The following is a 26,691-nucleotide window of genomic DNA, read 5'->3' as shown; positions in this document are numbered from 1 at the left end:
AAGGAACGACTCAGCAAATCTGGTAGTTTCAGGTGCAGGTGGAGGTTTATATATGATTAAACTAGAGATTGTGTCATATAGAATTATTGATTTAAGTCTTTTCTTCTTAATTTCCCATCATCCTTCAATGTAAAGCGTCTATTAAAGTTCAGAAATAGTCACATGAGATAGAAACAAGAGGAAGGTAGACATAGACATGGAGAACTCACTGTCCAGTAATCTTACTGTTTTAAAAACAAGTCACAAAACCACATTTAATCATTACCTGGTTGGAGAAGAACTCGACATTGATGACGATGTTTAAAAAGTCTGTTCTAGAGAAACATGTCATCAGTGTTTCTGCCGTTTCTCTGGACCACAGCGACCGTCTTACATTTCTGAAACAAACTCTACTAATCCCTCTTCAAGGTATTTGTTTCCATGGTTCTTCCTTCTCTGCGTCTTTATCTGATAAACATCCAAATCAAAGCATCTTCAGACTTTTATTTTGATGGGTAAATACAGGTTATGAGCTTTTTTTAACTTTGGTTTCTGAACCATAATGGGATTTGAACAGTTTCATAATTCACTCGTTCTGCAGACACGTGTGAAGTTGTTGAAAACTCCAGAGTAAAGTCAGCCCCGCTCAGAAAAGCAGGACATAATAGACTAACTGACCCAGATTAACATGTAATCTGCAGATTAACCATCAGGATCCGTGACCACTGGTGTGTATTTCAGCTGGAGTGGTTTTCATGATGCCACTTGATGCTAATGCTAGCTGACACTGTTTTGTTATATTCTATGAGCAAATCAAAAATGCTGATGATAATATTCTTTGCAGCAAACCTGTAGATGTGAGAACGAGACGAGTCTTAAATCCAAAACAGTTTAGAGTCGGAGCAATAAATTGACTTGACGTCTTTTATTCATGTGTGACAATATATTAAATAAAGTAAGAGCTTGGGCAACTGATATTTTTTGCAGCATTGTCCATCCAAGACTTTCATAAAGAGGTTGAGATGCACAGAAACCAGTCCAGTCTGCAGAATCCTTCATCCACAAGTGTGAATTACCAGTGCTCCCATGGGCGGATACACACTCGGACATTTTGTTTGATTCAGGGAAAATCTGCCTGGAAGTTTTGTTGCCGAAGTCAAATAAATGTGAAGTGTGCATCCAGCTCTTCACTCTTCGCTCCCTCGTGGTTCCAAGCGTCTGCAAAGGAAAACAGTCTCGATAGATTCCTCTGAATCTACGCGGCTTCCTCTGCCGCGCCGCTGTCCGGGCTCTGCTGCCTGACGTGCTGCTGCAGCAGGGCCGACAGGTGCGCCGGGTGGCGCTGCAGCAGGGAGGCAGTGTGGGAGGTCAGCATCGTCAGCCCGCTCACCAGCTGACCCTGGACCACAGCCACCGACGGCAGTTTGGAGTAGCTCACAATCCCATCGACGCTCAGCAGCGTGTTGTCTATGCAGGCTCCTGTTGAGACGGATGATTAGAAATTATTATAAATAAAATAAAGCTCCTCCACACAAGCAGACACTGAAGACTAACGTACCCAGTAGGGTCATCTGAGGACTGGACTTCAGAGCCTTCAGCATCTCCTTCACCTTCGGCTCTTTACTAATAAACAACACCGTCGGACCAATGAACAGAGGAGCCATGTTGCTGTGGACAGTGTCCATCAGGAAGGACCGCGTCACCTGGAAACAAACAGGAATACAGATGAGAGTAACCTCTGATGATGTGGACGGTGAAATCAGGTTCAAAGGAGAAGCTGCAGATATGATGAGTTGTGTCTAGAATTTATCTGCAGAGAGAATTAGTGAGACTCAGGGTCATCAGCTATACTCAAAAATATCAATATAAGCATCAGATTAAATGTTTCTGTAGTGTAATGGTGGAGGTTTTGTGATCCTTACTCTGTAAAGTCAAGTGGATCCGTTCATTTGTGAGAAATGATACACGTCACTACGGTTTAAAACTAATTTAAATGTAGACCTCAATTAAACGACTTTCCTTAACTCTCTGCCCCCTAATTTGCTATCTCCTTTCTAAATAAGGGATTTAAAAAAAGATCAAGACCAAGCTACAAAAGGTGAAGAACTCTTACAGATTTAATATATATGATTTAATCTCTACCTGGTTTGGGAAGAACTTGACGATGATGCCATGTTTGAAAAGTCTGTTCTTGAGCAGCATCATGTCTTCGGCGCTGCTGGCGCTGTTCTGCACCACGGCCACCATCTTACAGTCCTGGAACACCTTCTTCAGATCCGTCTTCAGGAGTAACGTCAGGGCGTTATCCTGACGAAGGAGAACATCACAACAGTTTGTATCTCACTGTCCAGAAACACTTTCCTGCTCAGATATGACGCAGCCAGAGTTCTTAGGAAAGTATAAAACACGTCACTACTGCATCTGGCTCCCTGTCACACAGATTTCAAAATGTTATTGCTAGTTTTAAATCTCTCAGCTGCATTGGTCCCTTTTATATCACTGAGCTTCTAATCCTGTGTAAACCTGCTCAGATCTCAGATCTACTTCTGCTCTGAGGCTCCACCACTATGGAACAAACTTCTACTGGGAGTTTATAACATGGCTTCGACCCAGATGTCTTATGTCTTTGTGTCATGTTTCTGTTTCTATGTTTATAAGCTTGTTTTTGAAAAGTGACACACAACTTCAGTTTCCTTGTGATCATGGCAGCCTGTTACCTCCTGGACGCGCTTGGTGGCGGACGGGTAGGCGCCCGGAGGAATGGCCCTCACTGGAGGCATGTACTTGGTCACGGCCATGAGCTTCTGCCGGATGATGTGAAACGGTTTCCGGTGTCGAGTCACGGCCTTGGAGCCGTGCCGGACGCTCTGGGTGAGCGGGAGCCATCCTGGAAGAAACAGAGACCCGGATAAACACCTGCACAGCTCACACCTCCGTTAGCCGCCGATGCTAACAGCGGCTAACTCTCCTGAAGAACAGTTGTAACCGCAGCACAGATGATATTTAACACTTCAGGACAAAACATTGATCCACTCCGAGTAAAACAGCAAAGTTATAAAGTTATAAATCTCCCTGTATTACCTTGTTTCTGTAGAAACGTAGAACACAAGGTCGCCGCCATCTTTAACCGGAAATGTGATTCAGGAAATGACGTCGCAACAAATGCTGCGTTCATGGTCACTTCGGCAAATAGGAACTCTTCGTGGCTGACATTTCCTGATTTCCCCTCTCTGTAGCTCATAATAACAGATAGGACATTGAACGCAGCACCGACGTGTTGTTCTAGTCGTCACTTTTGTGTTTAACACATACTATAAATGTATTACACATTTTAACTCTTATGATTATTCATTAACTTTTATAAAAACTCGTCCGAACCAGTTTGATTATTCAACCATTTTTATTACCGGTTACAAAACTCGCTTTACGTAAGCAAGCGTGCGGGGCCACGTCAGGTGACGTGCGTCGGACAGAATGAGGCGCGTTCACAGTCCGACTCTATTCAGCTGGATCGGTTTATTCTGCAGGAACCGGCCGTCTCCTGTGCGCGTGGCCGCGGATCCACGAGCAGCTTGTGCACCGAGACTCTGCAGCAAAACGTCCACGGACACGAGCATCATGGACCTGAGCGACATGAGGAAGAAATACAAGGGAGACGAGGAGGTGTGTGTGTGTGTGTGTGTGTGTGTGTGTGTGTGTGTGTGTGTGTGTGTGTGTGTGTGTGTGTGTGTGTGTCTGTCTGTGTCTGTGTCTGTGTGTGTGTGTTACTATAACCCACTGATCAGTCTTCCATGTTATGATCGATTATGTTATGAACTGTCATAACTAACATGTAAAGGTTCAGTGTGTAGAGTTTAGTGACATCTAGTGGTGAAGTGTGATGTTGCAGCTGACCCCCCCCTCTTTGATCTCAGTGCTTTGAAGAGAATCAGCTTGTGTCTCTGGACCCGATCAAGCAGTTTGGAAACTGGTTCGATGAAGCCACCAACTGCCCTGAGATCGGAGAGGCCAACGCCATGTGCATCGCCACGGCAACCAAGTAAGACGCCGCCAACGCCGCCTGAACTGCCGACTGCTGTGTGCTCTGATTGTATCTCACAGTCTGTCTATGTGGTCTGTGCCTGATCAGGGACGGACGTCCGTCTGCTCGCATGGTCCTCCTGAAGGGCTTCAGCAACGACGGGTTCCGCTTCTTCACGAACTACGAGAGCAGGAAGGGTTCGGAGCTGGTGAGAAGAAGCTGATGTCGTTAGTTTGATGACCGACGGAGGTCAAAGGATGAAAACCTGTGATGTCACCTCCAGCTGAGCACATTGTTTTGTAGAATTTGGTGTTTTGACCTTTTTAATGTCAGCTGATCTGTTCTCTGTCCACAGGAGAGTAACCCGTGTGCCTGCCTGGTTTTCTACTGGGAACCTCTGAACAGACAGGTACAGCAACTATCACGCTCAGTTTCTGTCTTATTGAAGATATTAGAGTGTTTCTCCCCCACAGTGAATGTCTCATTATTAAGTTTATCTCCAGATCGCTCATCTTCCATACTTCATGATCTCCTTCTTCAGATCCGTATCGAGGGCACGGTGGAGCGGATCCCGTCCCAGAGCTCCTGCGAGTACTTCCACTCCCGACCGAAGAGCAGCCAGATCGGGGCGGTTGTGAGCCGACAGAGCACGGCTGTTCCCGACAGAGACGTAAGAACCGAAGCCACGTTACGTCAGGTCGATGATTCGTGAACGTCTCAGGCTCAGTTCTCACTGTGTACTTGTACACTGTGTACTTTCTGTTAGTATCTGAGGCAGAAAAACGCAGAACTGGAGGAGAAGTACAAGGACACAGAGGTGCCGATGCCTGATTACTGGTGAGCGTCTGTTCTCTGCATGAAATCAAACTACAGCATATCAACATGATCAGAAAGGTGAAGAGGCTTTGGTGTCAGAACAGCCAGGCTAGTAGTTTCCCCCTGTTTCCAGTCTTTATGCTAAGCTAAGCAACAAGAAAGCAAATAAGCATATTCACCAAAATGTCTTGTCCCTGATCTTCTGTCCCTGCTGTGTCCTACAGGGGCGGCTACATCGTCAAACCTCACTCCATGGAGTTCTGGCAGGGTCAGACCAACAGACTGCACGACCGCATCGTCTTCACCAAGCCGACGGACGGCGAGTCGGAGCCGGGCGAGTTCCAACGCGCTGCGGCGGGAGACTGGGTGTATCAGCGGCTGTCTCCATGAGAAGTTCCTCCACAGACAGAAACTCCATCTTTAACGTCTTTACCTCTGCTCATAGAAACAGGAGCTACTGCTGGAAACTACTTCAGTAGGTGCTGCTGTGTTTAGGATTCATCAACGAGCCAAACGTCGCTGTGTCTTTGGAAAACTTAAACAACTTTTACGTGAAGGGAAAATGACAGAAAGTGACACAGGAGGTCAAAGTCCACGTGTTAAATAATGATCCACTGTGATGTTGTTCTTCATCGTGTCGCCGTCGACCTTTAGGACCAGGAAACTGTCTTTGTTTTTCTAGAAGCTCAATCTTCAGCTCTGACTCTCACGTCTCCATCAAACACGTGACTTCATTTAGTTTAAATGTGGAAACACTTCAGAGGTTTGCAAGTTTCTTAATAATCCCCCCCAAAGGAAGTTTACCAGAAGAACAGTTTGTTATTTAGTTTGAATTAAAGGCAGAGCTGTTGTGTTGCAGTAGTTTATAGTGGTGTACCTAATAAAGTGGCCACTGGGTGTCCTCATTCATGTTCTGGCATGTTCAGCTGAGCACAGGCTTCACTCTGACGACCTGATATTAAGAATTAACTGAACATTGTCTACGTTTGACTGTAGTTTGAACTAAGTGTTGCTTCAATTTCTACGAATTTTAACATAATTTCTTGGAAATTAAAGGAAAACGTGTGTTAAATTAATGTGTTTCCAAATAATTCAGAAAAATAAGACTTATTGTAAAGGCTTATGATGATTGATCCAACTGCCGTTAATGAGATTAAGAGCTGATGTCATGTGCCAATCACTGTGTGTATTATTTACCTGAGAGTAATTTCTTTAACTGTGAAATATTGCCATTAATAAAGTTTAATTTGTAACTCCGGACCAAGTGCACTTTGTAGCCAGCAGATGTCGCCATTACAACACGTGCGAACATCACAGTTTCTCAAAAAGAATAGAAATTCTCCTACATTAACATCTGGACAGAGTTTTTTTTTTTTTATCTATTATTATCTGTTATGTATCTGCAGCGCGTGTGAAGCTACACGAGAGACGTTGAGTTCCAAACTGCAGCCGCGCGACAGGTGATATCAGATGTCAGTTTCTGCTTACGGTCACCATGCCAGCGAATCACAGGTGAAATAACAACCTGTGTAACCTCAAACGGTGACGTCACCGAGCTGCACACGCAACCGTGTCTAACAGAAAAGAGACTTCACACGAACACACAGGAAACTTTCATGTTAACGCATCCAGACACGTTTATTAAAAACAAAACACAAGTTATTTTCTTCTTGCAGATTCCAGAGAAGATCTTATAAACGGTTGTTGAAATCAAGTCTCCAAAAATGTAATAAAAATTTCCAGTGCTTTTGTCGCACAACACACACACACACACACATTGTCACTGATTGAATATTGGACATAAAAAAAATTAACTTACAATCCAAAACTCTACAAACATAAAAGATAAAAACGTGTATTACAACAATGTTTAATAATCGTGACGACGCTCGGGCAGAGTTTTCCTTCTTCTCCTTCGTGACTCGTTTTATTTTCAATCCAAAGAAAAGTGTCCCCCCCCCCCCCCCCCGCTCTGCTCTGTGAATGTTTAATGGCCGTCTGCTGATACCCCTTGTTTGTTTAGGTGTGAGTCCATTGGTTACAGTATCGACCAGGGTGTGGTGCCTGGTAACGAGTGTTTGTCCACCTCGTGCACGGGGAGCGACGTGGTTGTGTTTACATGTGGGAGCCTTCGTCCAAAGTGTCACACGGACATATGACACAGTCGGGATCAAGTATGAGCATTTTGGTCGCACGTGCACTTATTTGTCAGTCTTCTTTTTGTGGTTCTCGTCGCTGAGGCCGTGCTCGGAGAACAGACTGGGGTTCTCGGCCAGCGTGGCGCGGACCTTCTTCTTCTCCTTGAAGCGGCCGGAGTGGGACACCTTGACGTGCCGGCCCTTGGTGGCAGACTTGTCCACGATCTTCTCCAGTCTGGCGTTGAACTGGCTGTCCGTGTGGTCCGCGGGGGGGCTGCCGCTCGAGTGCTCCTTGTTCCCGGTGTTGCTGCCATACTCGGCCGGGATCTCGTACAGAACCTTGGACTCGGACTTCTTCTTGCGGGAGAAGGTCAGCTTCCACCAGCTTGATTCGGCCATGGCACCAACACAGACTGGAGGACGGACCTGGTGTAGACAACACAAGACTGTTCATGACGATATTTCAATGAACGTTGAACATACGATAAATTCATGCACAACAGGTTCTTCCTCAGATTCCCAACTTTACTGTCTTTGAAACGTGTCGAGACAATAAAGTTTATTGAATCAAGTAGGACCAACGAGATGTCCTCTGAAGATTCGGGGACTTTTAACAACCTGAGTAGTTTCTAGATTTGATGATTCATTTGTTATAAAACACAGACATGAAAACAAATAAAACCTAATTTTGACTCTTAACGTGTATCTGCTCAAAAGAAACAAACTAAACACAGACTACATCTCTATAAGAATCTAAGATCTCCACCTTACTATGTAAAGTCCCTTGAGATAATGTAAGTTATGATTTGGAGCTATACAAATAAGTGTTATTGATTTGTTTTTAACATGACATGATTCTCTCTGGTCACCGATCAGCCTCTTTCCAAAAGCCTCACGACCGAGTGCAGACCCTCAGAAAGCCCCCGGTCACCGAGAGACTTCTCCCCATGCAGGAGGTGTCACCTCCTGGAGGAGGACACCCGACACGCTGCTCCTCTCAGCTGATGAATTAATGAGCATCTCATCAGTGTCCCCTGTCCCTCATGTGATCTGATACCGAGCCAGAGAGGAAGCAAGCTGTCGTCTCCGTGCTGCTGCAGGAGCTCACAGATACATAATGATAACGTGAAGGAGACTCGACTGTCACTGTCACATAATAACTGGTTTTATGATTTCATCTGATTGACTGATGCTCGTGGACCCAAGTTACAGAACCAGTAGTTTCCCAGTCAGCTGATATAACCCAGTCCCATGGTGAACGTACCTGACTGGTATCACATCACAGGCAGGAATAAAGTTTATGTTTTTATAAAGTACCTCACATAAATCCACCTGGCTGCATTTATAGAAAACAGGAAATGGGTGTTTTAATAATAATAATAATTTATAGATTACTGATGATTCTGTGAGATGACTGTTCAACAATCAGCAACTATTTATCATCAAAAGATCATTTCAGTTATTTTTCAAGCAAAAATGTCAAATAATTTTTAAATAACACACAGGTTTTCTTACGTGACAGTGAATCAAATATTTTGGGCTTTGAACTGTTTTCTAATCTTTTAATGACCAAACAATTATTTTATCACCAGATCCATTGATAACAGAATTGAATGTTAGTTCCGCTGTAAAACAAACACACAGGCACCATGAATAAATAAGTTTATTATAACATTTCTGAGGTATTTCCACTTCATTTATTTAATAACCTCGACTTTACTCTTATTCGGACGAACTGTCGCTTATAAAGCCGACTTTACGAGTCTCAATGGAGCCGTGATTGCAGCTTTACGAGGCCTGACAGGAAACAATGAAGCACTCAAATCCTCCTTTGGTCACTTTATCATGAAGCACCTACGCAAATAGAGAGTCCCGGCCCTTCGCAGGAATCACTCGTCTTACTCTTATCTGCCCCATGTGATGTTTAGGCACCTGCACGAACAAGTGGTGCAAAGGTTCAGGAGGGAAGCAGCGTCAGAAACAACGTACGAAGACGTTTGAGTTAATTTTGATTGAATAATTGCTTTGATCCGAATGTTCAGTCTTGGCCCGGTGATGCTGAGTTACTTCCGTCCATGAGATCCTGTGTTCATCCCTGTTTGTTTATCTATAAGCAGGATTACTCATAAACTACAGGACGGATCTCCACAGACAAAGGATGGAACATCGGTGGAGAAAGACCCCGTTGAACTCTGGTGTTGATCCAGACAGAGGTGGATCATCTCCTTCTTTAACAGCGAGATGAGGCATTTTTTGACTGTTTCCCAAAGAATCCTTCATGGATCTCGATGAGTCGGTGCAACTGGACCCAAATAAAAGTCTGGTTAAAATGTTTAAACGTGGTTTCTTGTGGTGCACGGCTGGGGGGGGGGGGGGGGTACGTAGTCTCCTGCATGTTTATGTCTGACCTGGTTGTGTCCAGACACAGAATAACAGAATAAGAGTTTTCATGAGTTCTCCAGCGGCTGCAGCCTCCGACTCACGCCTCGGTTTCCTTCAGCTTCTCAGCTGCTTCAACGATTTTTATAGTTTCAAGCCCAACATCTAAAGTTAATGGTCGTTGTTTCTGTCTGAATCCAGTTAAAGTGGATGTGTCTTTAAAAAAGCGCCGGCTGCTCCATAACAAACGTTGACACAGCATCTGCATGATATTGTTGACTTTACCATCAAGTGGTTTCTTCAGGACAAAGTACCCGAGAGGCCCGACAGCACTTTCACACAGAGTTATGTAAAAAGAACATGGTGGCACAATATGAACACATATTTCTTTTGGTGTGTTTGACTTAGACGTGACCTTTGAGACAAAAAGCCGTGTTGACACAAAGGAGGCCCTCCGTCGATCTCTTTAATAAGTTACCATGTGTTCTGTTCATGTGAGGGCGAGCCGCTCGGCAAAGCCTCAGAGATCACAGCAGGAAGGGAACACCACGTTTGGAAATCACTAACCAGCCGAGACGTCTTTTCAGAGGCACAATGTTCGAGCTGCGGAGAGACTCCAAGGGCACCGGGGACCGGGCTGCTCTCATAATTGAGCTGAAGGTTCATTCCACTCTCAGGTTTCATCCTTTGTGCCAGTTTCCCTGATGACCCGTAACAGCAGAGTTGATGAAGAGCCTTTGGGAGTTCTTCACCTGACGCTTATAATAAAACTAATATGCATCGATATAAACGTGTGTGTAAGTGTTTTTTAGAGACGTCAGAGGAAGTTGAAGGTTGCTTGAAACTTCCCGTGCACTTGAGACAAAGTCCAAATGTGTTAAGTATTAAAAAAGTTTTAAATTCCTGAATATAAAAATGTAATAACTTAATCAAATGAGTATTATTCTCACTCAGCAGCTCAAACAAGATACAGACAAGCGATGACAACAGTTCATCATGTTGTCACAGCAGATATTGTTTGTTCATATCTGTCAGTTTACTTGCTTTTCAGTTTTAAGACCTGCATTATTTTTATTTGGTCTTTCAAATATCAAATAACCCATTGCAACATCGTAGAGCAGCTTCTATATCTTGTTTTGTTTGAGCAACAGTCCAGAAACCAAAGATTTTCAGTTCACAATCACGTTTTCATAAAGAAACGTATGAAATCTTCACTTTTCAGAAGCTGAAGCCATCGAATATTTGACATTTTGCTTAATAAAACCAAATAAATGAACAGATTGTGAAAACAGTTTGTTGATCTGTGCAGAGGCAATGATAGAATCGAGTCCTGGACTTTATCGTTCTTCACCTGTCACAGTCTGATGTGTTAGATTTGATAAAAACTGCATGAAAATGATAACAAACCAAACTAATGCTTTTAAAGGATCTATTCTGAGGTCAGAGTTCATTCTGCCACCAAACATATAAAAGTCTCACAGCATCAGACACAGGAAACAACAGTTAAATGGATGAAGTGTGTTGTTTTACCTTGTTGACAACGAGCCGGCTGGAGCAGGTTCCCTCAGATGTGAGACTGCAGCTCCATGTTTACCGTCTCTTTGTGCTCCTCTCTTTGTGTTTGGGTTTTTTATTGTACTTCTCCTCAGGTGATCGTGCACAGGTGCAGCATCTCCTCCTCTGTGCCTCTCGCTCTCTGACCTCGTCCCTCTGTGCTCCAGCACACACCCTCCTCAAACACACAAACACACGCACACACGCACACCTAGAGCCCGCCCAGAGGAAATGCTGGAGCCGTGACTCAGGTGAGACATTTCTTCAGACCACATGACAACAGGGTGAACCTGAGGAGAGCAGGTGGCCAAATAGACAATATATTAAATCACTTAGAACCAGACGTTTCTTGTTAAAAGTCTTCTGTTGTTCCCAATCTGGAGAGAAAGAGAAAGACAGACGGACGTAGACGTGGAGATATTCATCAGATAATGATCCCTGGTGCTTTGCATGAGTTGTGCAAAATCCCAGAGGCGTACTTTGCAAGTTTGGTTTCCATTCAAATGACCTGAGGCTCGACCACTGGAGAGGAGCTGCTGCCGGTTCTCTACGTGCACAGAGTTCATGGCTGCGCTCACACATGTGACCTCTGTCCAGCCTAAAGTGCACGAGAGCGTCTGAGAGCAGGCCTCCTCCTGAGGGGGGGGGGGGGGTCTCAGGTAGCTTCTCCTCACCGGGTCAGGATGCACTTTAAAAGATGGAGGCTTCCACTGGGTTTGGTTTTGGTTCTAATTTGAAGTTCATTTTGATTTCTTAGTTATTTGTTATTTCTTTTAATAGTGGTAAAGAAGAACTCAGATCCCTTTTCAGAGTAAAGGTAACCGTAAACTAAACACTCAATTAAAGTCCTATGATTCAAAATGTTACCAAAATAAAAGGCACAAAAGTATTATCTGCTAAATGTACTTAAAGTAGCAAAAGTAGAAGTATTTCTTAGGCAGAGCGATATTACAGTAAACTGAATAATTTGGGGAATATTATATTTTTGTATTCTTTTTTTAATTATTAGTAAACAAATGAATAAAGTTAAATAATAAATATTAAAACAATAAAATAACCTTCCTTCGACATCGCCCTCTGCTGACAATCTTTAGAACTACACCGAGTCACATTGACCAATCAGCTGCAGCCGTCAGCACGGTGAGCCACCATTGGTCAGGGACCGTCACTGGGCAGCATCGCCTCCTCCTATTGGCTCCGCTTCCTGTAACGTGTCGTAAACACTGAGCTCCTTGTTCCGGGTTGTTTCTTCTGGATTTAAAGCTTTTTTAACTGAACTCGTTTTTTAAAAATGAAGAAATAGAAACGTTACGATCTTCTTCGTGTTGGGTTCAGAAAGTGAGGAGAGGATGGAGGTGAGAGGAAGTAACATCTGTCTGAGTTCTACAGATGTTGGCTAACGTCACTGTGTCACTGTCAAAGTTCAATTATATTAGAATAAACACGTTTACAAGGTTTCACTCGGAGTTCAATAGTTGTGTTGTGCTCCAGGTTGTGTTGTGTTGTGTGTATTGTCAAGCTGCACGAGGACATAATGTTCCCTCCTGGTGCTTCGGAGGAAAATGTGGAATATTAAGAATATGAAATGACCTTTTTTGAATGTGTTTCCTTCCTGTAACAGAATATTCAAAGTCTGCCCATCGACATTCAGAGCAGTAAACTTCTGGGTAAGTTCAGAGACTCTGTGATGGAACAAGTTACTTTCTGTTCTGTGTCATATAGAGATGTCAAAAACACTAAATAAAACCTGATAACAACAATAGGAATATTAGAAAACAGATAGAGATATCAAGAACTATATATTATAATAATAATACTGGGTACATCCTTCCTTTGCTCAGTTCCTTATCTCTTGAAAATCTTGTTTTATTTATCAAAGAAGTAGTAAATAGAAGTGAGTGGTTTATCTGTTGTTACTTTATTGTGTAAAAATCATCTGTTTCCACGAATAAGAAGGTTCACTGTCGTATCACGTACTCGATTTGTGTAAATATACTATATGAGTAAAATTGCATGTAATCAACAAAATACAGTGAACATCTGAAGTTATAAGATCAGATCATGGAGCTACTGTCTTTTTTTAAACTTAACTAAATCACTAGTTTATCCTTTAAGATAAATAAACCTATTTGTTTAGAGAAGGATAATAACTGTGTTGTTGTGCACAGACTGGCTCCTGGACCGACGTCACTGCAACCTGAAATGGCAAAGTGCAGTGAAAACCATCAGGGAGAAGATCAACGCTGCGATCCAGGACATGCCAGAGAACCAGGAGATCACACAGCTCCTGTCCGGCTCCTGTACGTCCCTCATCCCCCCCGACTGGTTCTCTCATGTGTTAGTTACAGTTTGAGAAACCGCGAGTCTTTTAAAAACAACTGTTACGTGTTGTTAAATATTTGTTGCATTATAAACACAACTCACACATTGCTGTTACAGCGTTAGTCCTCATATGTATTAATATGTGTACTGTGTTTTCATTATGAAGTTATTCTGTGGTTACTTTTCCACCTCTTCCTCTGTGTTAATAATTATAAACTTATAAACTTTTCATTGACAGACATTCACTACTTCCACTGCTTGAGAATCGTGGAGATCCTGAGGGGAACAGAGGCTTCGTCTAAGAACATCTTTGGCAGATATTCATCTCAGAGGATGAAGGTGAGGACGAGTCCCACCAGCTTCTATCGTCTGTCTCACACTACGTCGGCCATTTCTGATTAGTAACTCACACCCAGTTGTCTGGAAAGTTTTCTATGACGTGTTCCTCTTCTCTTAAAACTACTAGAAAGTTCAGGAAATCTGGATTCAAATTGTGGTTTGTGTTTTTGTTGCATCAGGACTGGCAGGAGATTGTGTCTCTTTATGAAGCAGATAATGTCTATCTGGGTAAGTCTAATATTAAATAAAGGAAAAAAAACATATCTTATGTATCTATTAACACGTGGCAACATCTGCAGACACTGTTAGACTCATCATTTGTCTATATTTTATAGGGTAGGAAGGTTATTTTAAGCTGAAGAAACAGAATAATTGCATGTACATAGCTATTCAATATTTAATTCTTTTGTTTGCGTTGGAACAGCGGAGGTCGCCAGTTTGCTGAGTCGCAACGTGAGCTACGAAGGCCCGGCTCTGAGGAAGCAGTTGGCCAAAGCCAAGCAGCTGCAGCAGGAGCTGAGCAGACGGGAAGTGGAGTGTCAGAGCTCAGCTGCAGACCTGAGGGAACGATACTATGCTGCGTGCAAACAGTATGGCATCACCGTAAGTGCAAACACATGCGCACACACTCAAGGGAGAATATTTAGACACAAAAAGAGAATCTGCAATATTTAGAATTAAACCTTTAATTCGTCTGATGGTTTATTTCTTTCTTCTGTCAGGGAGAGAATGTGCCTCGTGAGCTTCAGGCTCTGGTCAAAGATCTACCCGCCGTTCTCGAGGAAGTCGGGAAGGATTCAGGGAAATTAGAGGAGCAAATCCGACTTTACGCCGCTTTCACAAACTTCGTATGCGAGTGGTGAGAAATCTCATCACTTTGTCTGTTTCTCTGCACATCTGCTTCCTCTGTGAAACTCAGTCTTACATGAAAATATAATTTTATTTGACTACAATTGCATCAGAGAGCCCATAATGACTTTCAAAATAATATATTATTTATTAAGTTGGAATAAATACAATATAAATCCTCAAAGAAAACCCTTGGACAGTTTTATTTCTTTGATTTGAGCGCGTGTGTTTTTCGTAGGTCCGATCCGGTCTTGCCCATGCTGACGTTTGCCCAGACGAGAGGAAACACAACGTTCTACGAGTGGAGAACAGGGAAAGTCCCGACAGTTGTCGAGAGGCCGGCTGCGGAGGCGGCTCCTTCTGGCCCGGCCACAGACGACATGGTTAGTTTCGCCGGCTCTATATCGAGTGTTCATGTTACAGGATCATGTTACCAAAACCTCCCATGTTAGATCCAAGGTAAACAAAATCCCCTGTGTTATATTTTACTTTCTTAATTCTTCTATAAGCTCATTTTTATTATCCAGTTAGATTTTCGTGTTTTAAAACCTGCTTTAGATCGACTGGGGCGACTTTGGCAAAGGAGCAGACCCTGCGGGGGTTAATTCTGGCATCGCTGTCGAGGATGGTGTAGACTGGGGTATCAGCGTGGAGCCAAACTCTGAGGTATGACACCAATGTATGCGGGAACACAAATATCCCCGTCAGCTGCTCTATAACTGCTCTCGAGTTTAATGTCACAGTGAACACATGTGAGGGTGCAGCAGGAAAATGTCCAGAAAATTCACAGCGAGCGAGAAATTGAAATATCTCAAAAAACGAGGAGCCGTACACGTTGTCTTCTGACAGCGAAACCTCAAATGTCCATTTCCCTCGACAGGACACCGGTGCCGGCGGTATCGACTGGGGCGACAGTGATGCAGCTCCGATAGAAATTGAGATCGTAGATGTGGGCACAGACTGTAAGTGTTTCTCTTTAGATCACCACACTCTCAGCTGTGGAAACTTGTGTTTGCTTAAAGACGAGTGTATGATCTCGTAGGTCCTGAGGGCGTGGCTCGGGGAGAGGATGCTTCAACTGTGCTGGAGAACTCTCAGTCACGCAGCCAGTTCATAGATGAGCTCATGGAGGTAAAGACACCAGTCGTTTTGTGTCTAAATGAGTAAATGTGGGTCTGTCAAATCCAAAAAGGAGTGACACTGGTTTCACATGTCGTTGCAGCTGGAAGTGTTCCTCACCCAGCGCATCAGTGAGATGGGAGAAGAGGGAGACGTGGTGTCGATGAGCCAGTTCCAGCTCGCTCCTTCCATCGTCCAAAACCAGACCCAGAAGCACGTTCGGGAGATGCTGTCCCAGGTGCAGGACCTTCTCCACCGGCTCACCACCCTCCGGATGCAGCACCTGTTCATGATCCAGGCCTCGCCACGGTACTGTGGAGGAAAATCCTTGTTTGACCTTTGGCCTTTTTACACATGTGGCCTTTTCTAACTGTTCTCCTCTTAAACCTTGTGTGTGTGTGTGTGTAGGTATGTTGAGCGTGTGTCAGAGGTGCTGAGACAGAAGCTGAAGCAGGCAGATATCCTGGTGCTGAAAGGAGCCACGATGGTTGAGAAGAGGCAGGAGGCGCTGGAGGAGCAGTCCAGGCTGGAGCCACGTGTCGACCTGCTGGCAGGGTGCACCAGAGATCTCCAGAAGCTGGTGTCTGATTTCTGTTTCACTTTTATTTATGCTCACACAGTCTGTGATTTCCCTGCTAATGAGAAAGTTGTGCAGCATTTTCAACATCTCAGCACCGGTCATGAGATCACTTGTGAAACTAAAATATGCTGCTGATTAAGAAGTTACAGATACACATCGATGTAATTAATTCAGTAGATGTTAAACCCTGAATATTATCTCTGACTGTCAACTGTGTTTTGTTTTTGCAGATCGAAGCCGACGTTTCAAAGCGATACAACAGCAGACCTGTGAACCTGATGGGCGTTAATATATAGTGAGCGTCAGACATTCACAACAAATATTTTGTCATGATCTTGAAGGAGAAATAAAAAGTGGTATTTAATTTACAGTACTTTGTAGTTGTTGTTTATTTCCACATTTTGATGAACATTTTACAAAAAACAAATCTGTAAAACTGCTACACAATTAGTAATATTGTTGATTTTTGGAAAGTGGTCTCATCTAGTTTTACACTGAAGATATTTTAGTTTCACATCAAAAGATGAATGAGACGAGAGTTAAACAACTGGTTGAACAACTTAGGATGTTTCACCTTTTATTTACAAGTGCACTTAAATACTGGAACATGTGGCCGCCAGATGTTTCTTGTCGCCCAGGTTTCAACTGTTGGAGTCTTGAAACGTATCTAACTCCTGTTTTAGTCACAGGCTTCACGTGTGCAGACGATATTTGTCGTCAAAAACAAATTGAAAGAGCTGCCTGAGGAAGAAAAGAGACAACAGCAGCTGATGTCAGACGTTATGAGAGCTGTGAGGAAAACCCCAAAACTAACAGGGAGTGACATCACCGCAAAACTCCAATCACATGTTTTCATATTTTCAGTGGGAACAGTTGAGTCTCTATGATTTTCTAACGTCGTGTTAAGTGCCTCTAGATAATATACTGTGTGGTGATTTGGTGACAAAAGATAAATTCAAATTGAATAGAATAAGGCAAGAATCTCATATCACTGACAAAAATGAATGATGCAAGATCCCGAATATCTTTTCAATATTTACCTGGAAAGACGCACGTTTAAATGACCTAGATACAGGTTTCGACTTCTCCTGATGTTTTGATTACTTAACATGTTGTATGTTTAACACATGTTTAACAACATACTTGTATGTTCTGTCTACTTGTTTACATCGTGGATCAGAGAGAAACTCAACCTCGTGTCCTGTACATGTGGCAGAACACAATAAAGTTGACTTTGACTTTAATTTTAGTTTATGTGGTGAATTTATTTAGACATGTAAATGAAATTACATGTTAAAATGTGTTGAATTTAAACAAGTTATTTATTCTTTGTTTGACCCATTTATTTCCTTGTCTTACACATTAAAAATGACTTTTGACTAACACAGACATATTTACAGTAGTTTTTGCTCGTTGTGCAATAGGAATATACACATAACATAGAAATACTTTGTACTTTTAGGTGAATACACATTTAAATGCAGTTATGAACTTGTATTTTCACATTTCCATGACCTGGATTTATGTTCTAATTTCTTCCAATGACTTTAATTTATGTGTAGAAATTAAAAAGCACAGCAGATGTGATATAACTTCCTGTTGATGTGGTTTCTAAAGAAGTCACATTTTATTGGTTTTTATTCTGTGGAACAGCTGATGAGAGCTGGTCACCAGAACATTCTACGCATGCGCAGTGTGGCAGCGTGTTTCGGTGTGAAGCGGCTAAGCTAGCCGGGCCAAGCTAACGATTCTGCAAGTCATGGTGGGCCACAGCGCGAGGAGAACCGGGCCACGCCGAGAGGAGAACCGGGCAGCACCGAGCCACCGCGCGTCTGACCGGGTGTGAGCGCTGCTCGCGGGCGGAACGCGGACTTTTTCCTGCCATGAAGACATTGTCCAGGCGTAAGTATGAAATCAAGAGGTTTTTCACTTACTTCCGAGGACGTCACAGAGCCGCGACCCCCGCGGACACCGGCGGCTGCTGCCCGGTGTCCGCGTGGGCACGAGCGGACACCGGGGCGCGTGCTGTCCGGGCCACTTTTTAAACTAGTTGGATTGTCTCGGTAGTTAGCAGCGGAGGAGCTAACGATGCTAGCACCGCGCAGACCTCCAATAGGAATTCAGCGTTCGCCCGGGACCCCACCCTTGCCGCGTCGCGATTGGCCGGAGCCGGCTGGAGTCATGTGTCGTCACCGCGCCCGGGGCCTGCGATTGGCCGAGTGAACCGTCGCTCCGCTTTTTCGCCACTTGTTGCCAGGGAGATTGTGGATGAGGAGCTTCCTGTCACTCTGCAAAAAAAAAAACAAAAAAAAACAACAACAACACACACACACGTCTGTAAAGCGACGAACAAACATGGCGACGCGTGTTTAAATCAGCGCGGAGGTTCTTGCGCGACGAGGGATCGGAACACGCAAGTTAGCCGCGGAGCTAACGTCGCTGCGCGGCGTAGAGAAGGAGGGAGGAGCCGGAGACTCCCTCGTTCACCTTCAGCAGCGCCCACATGAAGTAGTAGAAGGGTGGGGTGATGCCTGCGTGCTCTCCACCTCTCAATGAAGAACGACCAGCCGACATCTCGTCTCCAGTCTCGGGAGGATGGAGCCACCGCAGCGGGCTAGCTAGTCCTCGTTTCCCCCCTCGTTTAATCCACACGTGCTAAATGTAGGAAGGTAAGAGCTGACATGTGTGGCTGTGATGTGGAAGTTGGCAGCAGAGTCAATGCAATGTCCTCTCTCTCACTCCCCCCCCCCTCCTCCAGGGATCAGAGGCTGAGACCCTTATGAAGAAGAGGAGGAAAGATCTGAGCACCACCTGGACTCCAGTGGAAACGTGGATCTGAAACTCCTGCAGAAGAACCCCCCCCTCCTCTCGCTGTGTCCGTTCACTTTTCACGTTCCCCCGTCTCCGTCTCCATCTTCTCGTGCGAGCGCAGGAGGGTAGGTCCAAGGAAGCCGTCCCCCCCCACCCCCCTTTTGTTTTTTTTTTAGTTTTTACTTTCACCTTTTTGTGACTTTGTAAAGAAATGCTTTACCTGAAAAAGTACTTCACAGAGGGCCTGATTCAGTTCACCATCCTTCTGAGTCTCCTTGGGGTGCGGGTGGACCTTGACAGCTACCTAAGCAATCAGCTCCCCCCACTGAGAGAGATCATCCTGGGCCCCAGCTCAGCCTACACCCAGACACAGTTTCACAACCTCCGCAACACGCTGGACGGCTATGGCATCCATCCGAAGAGTGTGGACCTGGACCATTTCTTCACCACTCGGCGGCTGCTGAACCAGGTGCGCCAGCTGGATCGCCTCTCCGTGCCCAGCACCGAGCTCAACACTTGGCTAGTGCACCGGGACTCTGAGACTGTGGTGTCCGCCAGCAGCCAGTCCAGCGCCACCATCACCCTGGACAATGGGGCCGGCCTCGAGGACGTAGACAGCCCTGACGCTACCCCGGCCATGAGGGGAGGAAGTGGAGCGCCTGAATCCACCTACAACCTGAACGCAGCGGACAGCAGCCTGGGAGCCGTGGCCCCGGAGGGCAACCAGGAGCAGGGGACCAGGGACGGCAACGACGACCTCACGAAAGAGGTACTGACTGCAGCTGGGGAGCGTCTGTGGCAAGGAGCCACAGACGCTCCTGTTGAAGGCTGCTCATTGTCAAAAACAGGGTTTTATTGTGTAATTATTCTGAAACAGACTCAGAGAAATTAAATGTCAGGTCGTAGGTCATTGTCAAACTAATCTTCTTCCAGGTAAACAAAAATCTGCTCTTTCCCCCGTTTAAACGACATAAAGACAAATTAAATCATCAATTTGATATTGTTGTTTGCTGCAAATCACAGTTTCGTCTTCAGTAGCATAAATCACAAGATAAATTCCTTGAAGATAAGAAAAGTATAATTTAAGTTGCGGTGACGGCACAGACTCGTACGCTTCCTGGTCCACACCCCTGATCGGTCTATCAGTGTCAGATATTTTTAGTCAAACCAGTTGAGTCACATTCATTACAGCCGGTCACATTTAATGTTGTCGTCAGTATGCAGCTGTGAAAGCAAAGGGTCGTCTGCTTTTAACGCACGACACTAAAGAAACTACATCTGTGCTGTTTTCGTATAAGCTGGTTGTTGTTGGACTGTTACAAACGGAGACTTCTTACTGATCACATGATTCACCACCATGCCCAAGTGTTTATGTCATGGTTGCATCATCTGACCATATTCCTGTTACATGATCTGCCTCTCGCTGCTTCCAAAATTACCCGCTCGAATGAAGATGAAAAGCCAAACTGCTCGTATGAAAGATAAACAGCATATGTGCTCTATTATTATCACAACTAAGTCCACGTTGTCAGAAATAGGCCAAATGTGTTTGCTTTAACAAAATCTGCTCGTGTGAGTGACGCTTCTCTGCGCCGGGCCAATCGTTTTTCAATGGCTGCTTTGCGTTTCTCCAGGACATTGACTTGATTGACATCCTGTGGCGACAGGACATCGACCTTGGCGCGGGAAGAGAAGTGTTCAACTACAGCAACCGTCAGAAGGAGAGCGAGGAGGAGAAGCCCAGCCTGCAGGAGAGCAAAGAAAGGAACAAGGAGCAGGAGAGCTGGAGAAATGGAGTCAACCTCCAAGGGGCTCAGCCGGTGGACGGGGAGACTGGAGAGAGCATTCCAGAGCAGGTTTGTGGGTGAAGTGGATTTTCATATTCAAGAGCTTTGTCCAGTGGGAGGTGGCACAGTGAACTGCCTTATTGCACATAAAAACAAATTGGAGACTTGGGAGCTGCAGGCTGGTGATAAAATATACATCTGTCTGCTGAAAGATTCGTTCTTACTCATGTGGAGATATTCCCAGATTGGTCATATTCCGCATTTGCCTAAAAAGTGGTGTGTTGCTCAGTTTGCAATAGAATCACCTCGGTGAGTCTCAGATAGTGAAAGTGAAAATTCAGGCAGTGGCAGCTGGATGCAGACACACTTTTTATAGTTCTAACGACCGAACCAGCTGAGCTTTACTCTCTAGTTCTACCAGCGTCGTCATCACACTTGGATCTCTTCACTGGACGCAGTGACACACACATGTAATCCTCAGGAAAACTCGATCCATGCGCACGCAGCGCTGGTATCTGTGGAATTCATGATATCTGTGCCATCAGTGAAGTTTTTTCAGATAAGGAATCACTTGTTCTCCTCTCAACATTGTGGTAGAACGGTCTGACTCGACCACAGTGAGTCAATACACTTATTATCGATCAACAATGCAAGTTATTAATAATGTGAGATTTTGAAAATGTGTCTGTTCAGGACACTGAAGCCTTAAATCACGACATTAAACAGGTGGACGGACGGATCAGCAACAAGACTCTCAGATATTTTCACACCAATCCATCCATAGACTTCTTCTCCTCTCAGGGTCGTGGGGGTTGCTGGAGCCAATCCCAGCTGACACTGGGCAAGAGGCGGGGTTCACCCTGAATTTCTTTTATCAAGTGAACAGATTCTCGCTGCAGATATTTTAGTTTTCTCATCACAGTTTCTCCTCCAGCTCCTTTAGCAGCGCTCATAACTCTCAGCAGCACCTGTCTGCTCCTAATGCACTTGTTTATCTGTTGTACTAATGAGTCAATCAGGTGAGTTTAATGCTGATCCGAGCTTTAGAGGAGCTGCAGTCACGTAACATTGTCTGTGGAACAAATGATCGGGAATATTCCAGAAATAAACCAGGGGTGCGCAGAATAGCTGCTGTGTTCACAACACTTAAACTGTTATGTTGCTCATATTTCTGATGGTTATGGGGAAAGATAACTAGTTTATTTTTGGAGCATATTGTCTTGTTTTCATTTTGTCTTTTGCTCGTCTGTGTTTCCTTTACTTTGTTTTATTTTACCTGTCAGTAAATATGACTTCCAGCTTAAAACTATATGGTTCATTTGTAAAAAGTCAACTGTGAAAGCTCAGTACTTTTATATAACATTAATAAACTATTTTAATGTCATCTCTTAGCTCCCAGCTCTCGGCTCCCAGACGTCACTTTCTCTACAAGAATGTCTGAGGCTGTTGGAGGCCACTTTCCCTTTTGGAGAAGAATCTGAGGTAAAAACACAAGTTTAGTGTTTTAATGTGGAAAAACTACGTTGAAATTGTTTTTTAATTAATTATAACAATATTTCCGATCAGTTTCCAGCCCCGGTTGTCGCTCCAGAAATAGCTGTTACCACTGATGAAGTTCCGTCGACGTCTCAGGCCGTTCCTCTGGCGCCACCGCCCCCCCCAGCGGAGCCCCAGTTAGACCTGGAGCAGCAGTGGCAGGACATCATGGCCATCATGGAGCTACAGGTAGGTCCCTTAGATTTCAATTCAAATCTTCACATCAAAGTATCTTTCTGGCTCTGTTAGTATTTGTTTTTTGGGGAATTAGGCAATTTGATCCAAAACAAGTGAATCAGACTGAAAAACTGCAACATGAGGGTGAAAGCTCGTGTCTGTTCTGTGTCAGAGTCTTAATTCATAGTCTCGTCTTTAAAAAGAGGGAAAACACTGATTCTATCGTATTTGTATGTTTCCATTAACAAAATGTTCTTGTCCGAAGGCAATGGAAGTGAACAACACTTCGCTCCAAAGCGACTCCAGCAGCGTTAGTGGAACATCTGAGGCAACCGATTCCAACACGACAGGAAGCTTTGGACTCGCTCCTCGCCCAACGCCGATTAACCAGGATGTCAGCCTCCACCAGGCCTCCCTCCCCAGCTGCAGCCAAGACTTCCCCCAGATTTTCGGCCCCCAGTTGGACACTGTTAGCATCCCCCCAAGAACCCCCATGCTCAGACTTTCTTCTAACAACTCCACCAACATCAACTCCACATTCGGAGCCACCAACCTGACAGGGATCTTTCTCCCTCCGCACATAAACAGCTCCAGTAGCAATGTTACGTCCACACCCATCCTGCCCGATCCCTTCAGCACCCTGCTGGAGGAGTCCATGCTGGATGAGATCAGCTTGTTGGACCTTGCCATGGAGGAGGGCTTCAGCCAGGCCCAGGCTTCCCAGCTGGAGGACGAGCTTGACTCAGATTCTGGTCTTTCCCTGGACTCCAGCCACAGCCCGGCGTCGCCAAGCAGCTCGGAGACTTCCTGCTCCTCTGTAGCTTCCTCCTCCTCAACGTCTGCCACCTTCTCTGAGGAAGGAGCTGTGGGATACAGCTCCGACTCTGAGGTAGCCACTGTGGAGCCGGAGGAAGGTGCTGTCGGTGGTTACCAGCCCGGTTACAGTAAGCTGTGCCGTATGAGCTATCAGGACCCCTCCCAATTCCACAGCCTCCCTCAGCTCGACAGCATCAGCCACAATCATACCTACAACCTGCCGCTCTCCTCTGCTTTCACCGAGCACCCAGAGCTCCCCATATCATCCGTGAAGAAATCTGTCCGCGACAAATCGAGCTCAAAGCTTCAGCCTGCTCATGACTTGCTCGATAAGCACGCCAGCCGCGATGAGCGCCGAGCCCGCTCCATGAAAATCCCCTTCTCCAACGAAAAGATCATCAACCTGCCTGTTGAAGAGTTCAACGAGCTTCTCGCCAAGCACCACCTGAGTGAACCCCAGCTCGCCCTCATCCGTGACATCCGCAGGCGCGGCAAGAACAAGATGGCGGCCCAGAACTGCCGCAAGCGCAAACTGGACACCATCATAAACCTGGAGCAGGGCGTCCAAGACCTGAGGCGCAACAAGGCGCGGCTGCTGAAGGAGAAGATGGAGTTCATTCGTTCCATCCGGCAGATGAAGCAGAAAATGCAAAGTCTGTACCAGGAGGTGTTCACTCAGCTTCGAGACGAGGAGGGCCGGCCCTATCCTCCCAGCGAGTACTCGCTGCAGTACAGCGCTGACGGCAGCGTGCTGATCATGCCCCGGTGCATGACGGCGGCCGAGCAGAACCGTAAACCAGAGAAAAAACAGAAGGACAAAAAGAAGTGAGGGGAAGAAACTGCTGTTTATTCTATCACTTTGCTAAAATCAGTAAGAAAGATTTCTGCAGAAGCAAGAGAGATGTCCTTTTTTCCTTTAAGAAGATTCTGTTGAGTAGAAAAACGGCATTGTTGACTACTCCTCCTGCGTTAGTTTCTCCCTTTTCATTCTGTTCCTGCATTTTTTTTCCTGTAAAAACTTCCACGCAGAAGTAGCTCTTCGTTTGAGTACTGATATTTCATTATTTGGACGGGGAGGGGGGGGACGATAAGCGGGGAGAGGAGGAATGTGAAAGGACATAAAACGAGCTATGAGAAAAAAAAAATTTAGCTGCTCTTGATCCTTTTGCACCAAACCACTAAGGATGAAGAAGATTGGTGTTGAGAGGAAGGAACACAGTCGACGAGGAGAAGCTATGCACTGAAGGTTTTAAAGGACTAACAGGTCGCATCCCACCCTGGAGACTTCTAGTGGTTTTCACTGAAGCTTTAATGTTGCAAGTCTTCAGGCAAAGAGCAGCGTCAGTGGTCGGAGTTTAGATACCAAAGGCTAAAGGAAGTCCATCGTGTGTGGGGACGTCGGTAAATACTGTACAAACTAGGGTTGTATGGGGCGTCTTGCTTGAGCTGAACACATTTGAAACGCTCAAACACTGCGCTCGTTATTCTGTAGGTTTGCGTCACAGATCCCCAGTTTCTCGAGTCGGTTTGCGAGCGGCGTCCAAGTCCAGAAGGACCTAAAGAGATTGGGTTTGACGGGTGGAAGTCGGTTATGAGACGAGGGAGGTGTCGGAGGCTGAAGTGTTCCCGGGTTAGGCCACTGATTTAAAAGAGAGAAGCCCTGCGAGAGGAGGAGATGTATGTTTTAGGGAGGAGGCACACTGCATTGCAAAATGTATCTACTTCCTTATGAATTATACATAGCACTGTAATTTGTCTTTTAAAAGGCTTGGCTATATGCATTTTGCCGTGTCTGTCGCTATTCCTTCGCCGCCGGTTTAAGTACGGGAGCTGCGTTTAGGAAGGCTCTTATTAACTGTTCATAATCTGTAGTATAAGCAAGGTTATAGGTCTCGCCACATCAGCTTTACATAGAAGTCTACATCCTCTTTGTTGATTTGAAAGCTTTGCACAGAGCCTGTAATCATTGTCGAGGATACGACGCTGTGACGAGCCAGGAGTTACCGCCGACTCTCACAGGTCGAAAACTGGATTTATTTATTTCCTGCGATGCCTTTTTGAGCATTAACTTAAAACACTTGTTGCCGTGGTTTAGCGACATCCCTTTTATTTGCCAATTGAAAGCCACTTGAGGCGATTTCTTTTTAAACTGCTGTAAAGCCAAGTTGTTTGGCCGAGTCCTGTGTTTTTCAGTTTTTTTTTTTGTGTTGAACCCACAAAGTGAGCCAAGTTGTTGTGAGGTAAAAATACTTTGAATGCGTGAAATGACGGCGTGTGTCGTTGCCACTTTGAGTCGAATGCCTTTTAGATTTCACAATCTCTCTATCTTCACCTTTAAGGTTTTGAGAAGCGAAGAAACGCGTTCTCAGAGTAGAAGTGCTATTACTTGTCTATTTGAATGATGTTCGTCGGTACGTATGTTTCATCACCCTCTGTGAAAATACAGTTAAAAACAGGTCGGTCGTCGCAGCTGAGGTAGAAGTTAGGCTAGAATACTTTACAAGAGGCCGAACAGAACACGCTACATTAAGATGATGTCCAAATAATGTTTCTGAAAGAAAGAGAAATGTCCATTAAATGTGATTATCAGGCATGAAACTCCGGTTATCATTCACTTCAGTGTAACCCAGTGCAGCACCAACTATTTAGTACTGCTACTACTTACTGCACTTTCTTTTCCGTTTGTCTCGTTCTGTAAATATTTTCATGTTTGTTTGTCCTGATTTTAAGACGTTGGTCAAATGTCTCCATCACAGTCTCACCCTCTGCTTTGAGTTTGGATGTAGTTTCCTGTTTTGAGATATTTGCTGGCAATCAAGAATTGTTTTTATTGATTAATAAAGTGTTTTTATTTTCACCAGCGACTCGTGTGTTCTGGTTCCCAGTCGTCGTTCTGCTCGACAGAAGCTCGGTCCAGAGAACGAGTCCATGTTCTGTGGAGCTTCAGGTGTTTAGAGATTAATTCTGACACCTCGAAGAAGCGTGAATAACCAGAGCTGGATAATAGAGCTGCAACTATTACTAGTTAATTGAATAATTCAAAGAAACTTAATCAACAAGAAATACCGAACATTTGATGTTAACAGGTTCTTGAATGTGAAAGTTAGTTATTTATGTCTTCTTGCATTTGAGTAAATTTTGTACTTTAAGTTTTTGTTTATTAGAACAAAACTAGATTAGAACCCGACAGAATAATCAGTTGTTCAATTAAACAATCAGCTGATACGAGTCATTCACATATTTGTTTGTTTGCTGATATAAAAACTTATTTTACTAAATGAATGCCAACATTTTCTTTGACTTAGATACGTTGTTTGTTCATAACAAATTGTAGTTTTAACATTATCAATAATTGAAATGCTTAAAATGAACAGTGTTTACAAAGATGTCAGTAATGCAGGAAATATATTTAAGTATGTTTACATTTTACATAAACATCTTAATTGGTCAATATCGGTATGAAAAATC

General features: G+C 44.5%; 5 protein-coding genes across 6 annotated transcripts; 3 read left to right on the top strand and 2 right to left on the bottom strand.

Moving 5' to 3' along the window:
* Nucleotides 1–237: 237 nt before the first annotated feature.
* mrpl10 (mitochondrial ribosomal protein L10) lies at nt 238–3,215 on the bottom strand. Its single transcript, XM_034571263.1, has 5 exons — nt 3,061–3,215; nt 2,697–2,866; nt 2,122–2,286; nt 1,538–1,682; nt 238–1,458 (listed from the first exon to the last, which is right to left on the bottom strand). The coding sequence occupies exons 1-5, from the start codon at nt 3,152–3,154 to the stop codon at nt 1,235–1,237; spliced, it is 798 nt and encodes a 265-aa protein (XP_034427154.1). The 5' UTR covers nt 3,155–3,215; the 3' UTR covers nt 238–1,234.
* A 147-nt stretch (nt 3,216–3,362) lies between these two features.
* pnpo (pyridoxamine 5'-phosphate oxidase) lies at nt 3,363–5,537 on the top strand. Its single transcript, XM_034571264.1, has 7 exons — nt 3,363–3,642; nt 3,894–4,018; nt 4,109–4,208; nt 4,356–4,409; nt 4,542–4,670; nt 4,767–4,837; nt 5,041–5,537. The coding sequence occupies exons 1-7, from the start codon at nt 3,454–3,456 to the stop codon at nt 5,204–5,206; spliced, it is 834 nt and encodes a 277-aa protein (XP_034427155.1). The 5' UTR covers nt 3,363–3,453; the 3' UTR covers nt 5,207–5,537.
* Nucleotides 5,538–6,434: 897 nt separating this feature from the next.
* On the bottom strand, nt 6,435–11,069 carry prr15lb (proline rich 15 like b). Its single transcript, XM_034571266.1, has 2 exons — nt 10,864–11,069; nt 6,435–7,380 (listed from the first exon to the last, which is right to left on the bottom strand). The coding sequence occupies exon 2, from the start codon at nt 7,351–7,353 to the stop codon at nt 7,018–7,020; it is 336 nt and encodes a 111-aa protein (XP_034427157.1). The 5' UTR covers nt 7,354–7,380; nt 10,864–11,069; the 3' UTR covers nt 6,435–7,017.
* Nucleotides 11,070–12,077: 1,008 nt separating this feature from the next.
* cdk5rap3 (CDK5 regulatory subunit associated protein 3) lies at nt 12,078–16,466 on the top strand. Its single transcript, XM_034571258.1, has 14 exons — nt 12,078–12,242; nt 12,509–12,554; nt 13,056–13,187; nt 13,448–13,548; nt 13,728–13,776; nt 13,973–14,151; nt 14,271–14,407; nt 14,636–14,780; nt 14,956–15,063; nt 15,278–15,359; nt 15,440–15,528; nt 15,620–15,825; nt 15,925–16,096; nt 16,327–16,466. The coding sequence occupies exons 1-14, from the start codon at nt 12,237–12,239 to the stop codon at nt 16,390–16,392; spliced, it is 1,518 nt and encodes a 505-aa protein (XP_034427149.1). The 5' UTR covers nt 12,078–12,236; the 3' UTR covers nt 16,393–16,466.
* Nucleotides 16,467–17,196: 730 nt separating this feature from the next.
* Nucleotides 17,197–26,080, top strand: nfe2l1b (nuclear factor, erythroid 2-like 1b). Of its 2 annotated transcripts, none has more exons than XM_034571253.1 (6): nt 17,197–17,998; nt 18,855–19,676; nt 20,542–20,763; nt 22,087–22,176; nt 22,261–22,419; nt 22,673–26,080. In XM_034571253.1, exons 2-6 carry the CDS (start codon nt 19,119–19,121, stop codon nt 24,050–24,052), a joined length of 2,409 nt encoding a protein of 802 aa, XP_034427144.1. In that variant the 5' UTR covers nt 17,197–17,998; nt 18,855–19,118; the 3' UTR covers nt 24,053–26,080. The 2 variants fall into 2 exon arrangements, with proteins under 2 accessions (XP_034427144.1, XP_034427145.1); XM_034571254.1 differs by lacking the exon at nt 17,197–17,998 and adding an exon at nt 18,039–18,765.
* The last annotated feature ends 611 nt before the right edge of the window (nt 26,081–26,691 follow it).

Source organism: Hippoglossus hippoglossus, chromosome 19 (assembly GCF_009819705.1).
Source record: "Hippoglossus hippoglossus isolate fHipHip1 chromosome 19, fHipHip1.pri, whole genome shotgun sequence".
Classification (NCBI taxonomy): Eukaryota; Metazoa; Chordata; class Actinopteri; order Pleuronectiformes; family Pleuronectidae; genus Hippoglossus; species Hippoglossus hippoglossus.
Note: the sequence above shows the minus strand (reverse complement) of the source record. Positions and strands in the feature narration are given on the sequence as shown.

Excerpts from the sequence above, each read along its gene's own strand:
- nfe2l1b (XM_034571253.1), top strand. The coding sequence starts at position 19,119 with ATGCTTTACCTGAAAAAGTACTTCACAGAGGGCCTGATTCAGTTCACC. Across the intron at positions 22,177-22,260 it reads CTTTTGGAGAAGAATCTGAG|TTTCCAGCCCCGGTTGTCGC; the intron begins GTAAAAACACAA and ends ATTTCCGATCAG. Across the intron at positions 22,420-22,672 it reads TGGCCATCATGGAGCTACAG|GCAATGGAAGTGAACAACAC; the intron begins GTAGGTCCCTTA and ends TCTTGTCCGAAG.
- mrpl10 (XM_034571263.1), bottom strand. The coding sequence starts at position 3,154 with ATGAACGCAGCATTTGTTGCGACGTCATTTCCTGAATCACATTTCCGG. Across the intron at positions 2,867-3,060 it reads TACGTTTCTACAGAAACAAG|GATGGCTCCCGCTCACCCAG; the intron begins GTAATACAGGGA and ends TGTTTCTTCCAG. Across the intron at positions 1,459-1,537 it reads TCCTCAGATGACCCTACTGG|GAGCCTGCATAGACAACACG; the intron begins GTACGTTAGTCT and ends CCGTCTCAACAG.
- cdk5rap3 (XM_034571258.1), top strand. Across the intron at positions 13,777-13,972 it reads AGCAGATAATGTCTATCTGG|CGGAGGTCGCCAGTTTGCTG; the intron begins GTAAGTCTAATA and ends GCGTTGGAACAG. Across the intron at positions 15,064-15,277 it reads GCGTGGAGCCAAACTCTGAG|GACACCGGTGCCGGCGGTAT; the intron begins GTATGACACCAA and ends TTCCCTCGACAG.
- prr15lb (XM_034571266.1), bottom strand. The coding sequence starts at position 7,353 with ATGGCCGAATCAAGCTGGTGGAAGCTGACCTTCTCCCGCAAGAAGAAG.
- pnpo (XM_034571264.1), top strand. The coding sequence starts at position 3,454 with ATGAGGCGCGTTCACAGTCCGACTCTATTCAGCTGGATCGGTTTATTC. Across the intron at positions 4,410-4,541 it reads GGGAACCTCTGAACAGACAG|ATCCGTATCGAGGGCACGGT; the intron begins GTACAGCAACTA and ends CTCCTTCTTCAG. Across the intron at positions 4,671-4,766 it reads CGGCTGTTCCCGACAGAGAC|TATCTGAGGCAGAAAAACGC; the intron begins GTAAGAACCGAA and ends ACTTTCTGTTAG.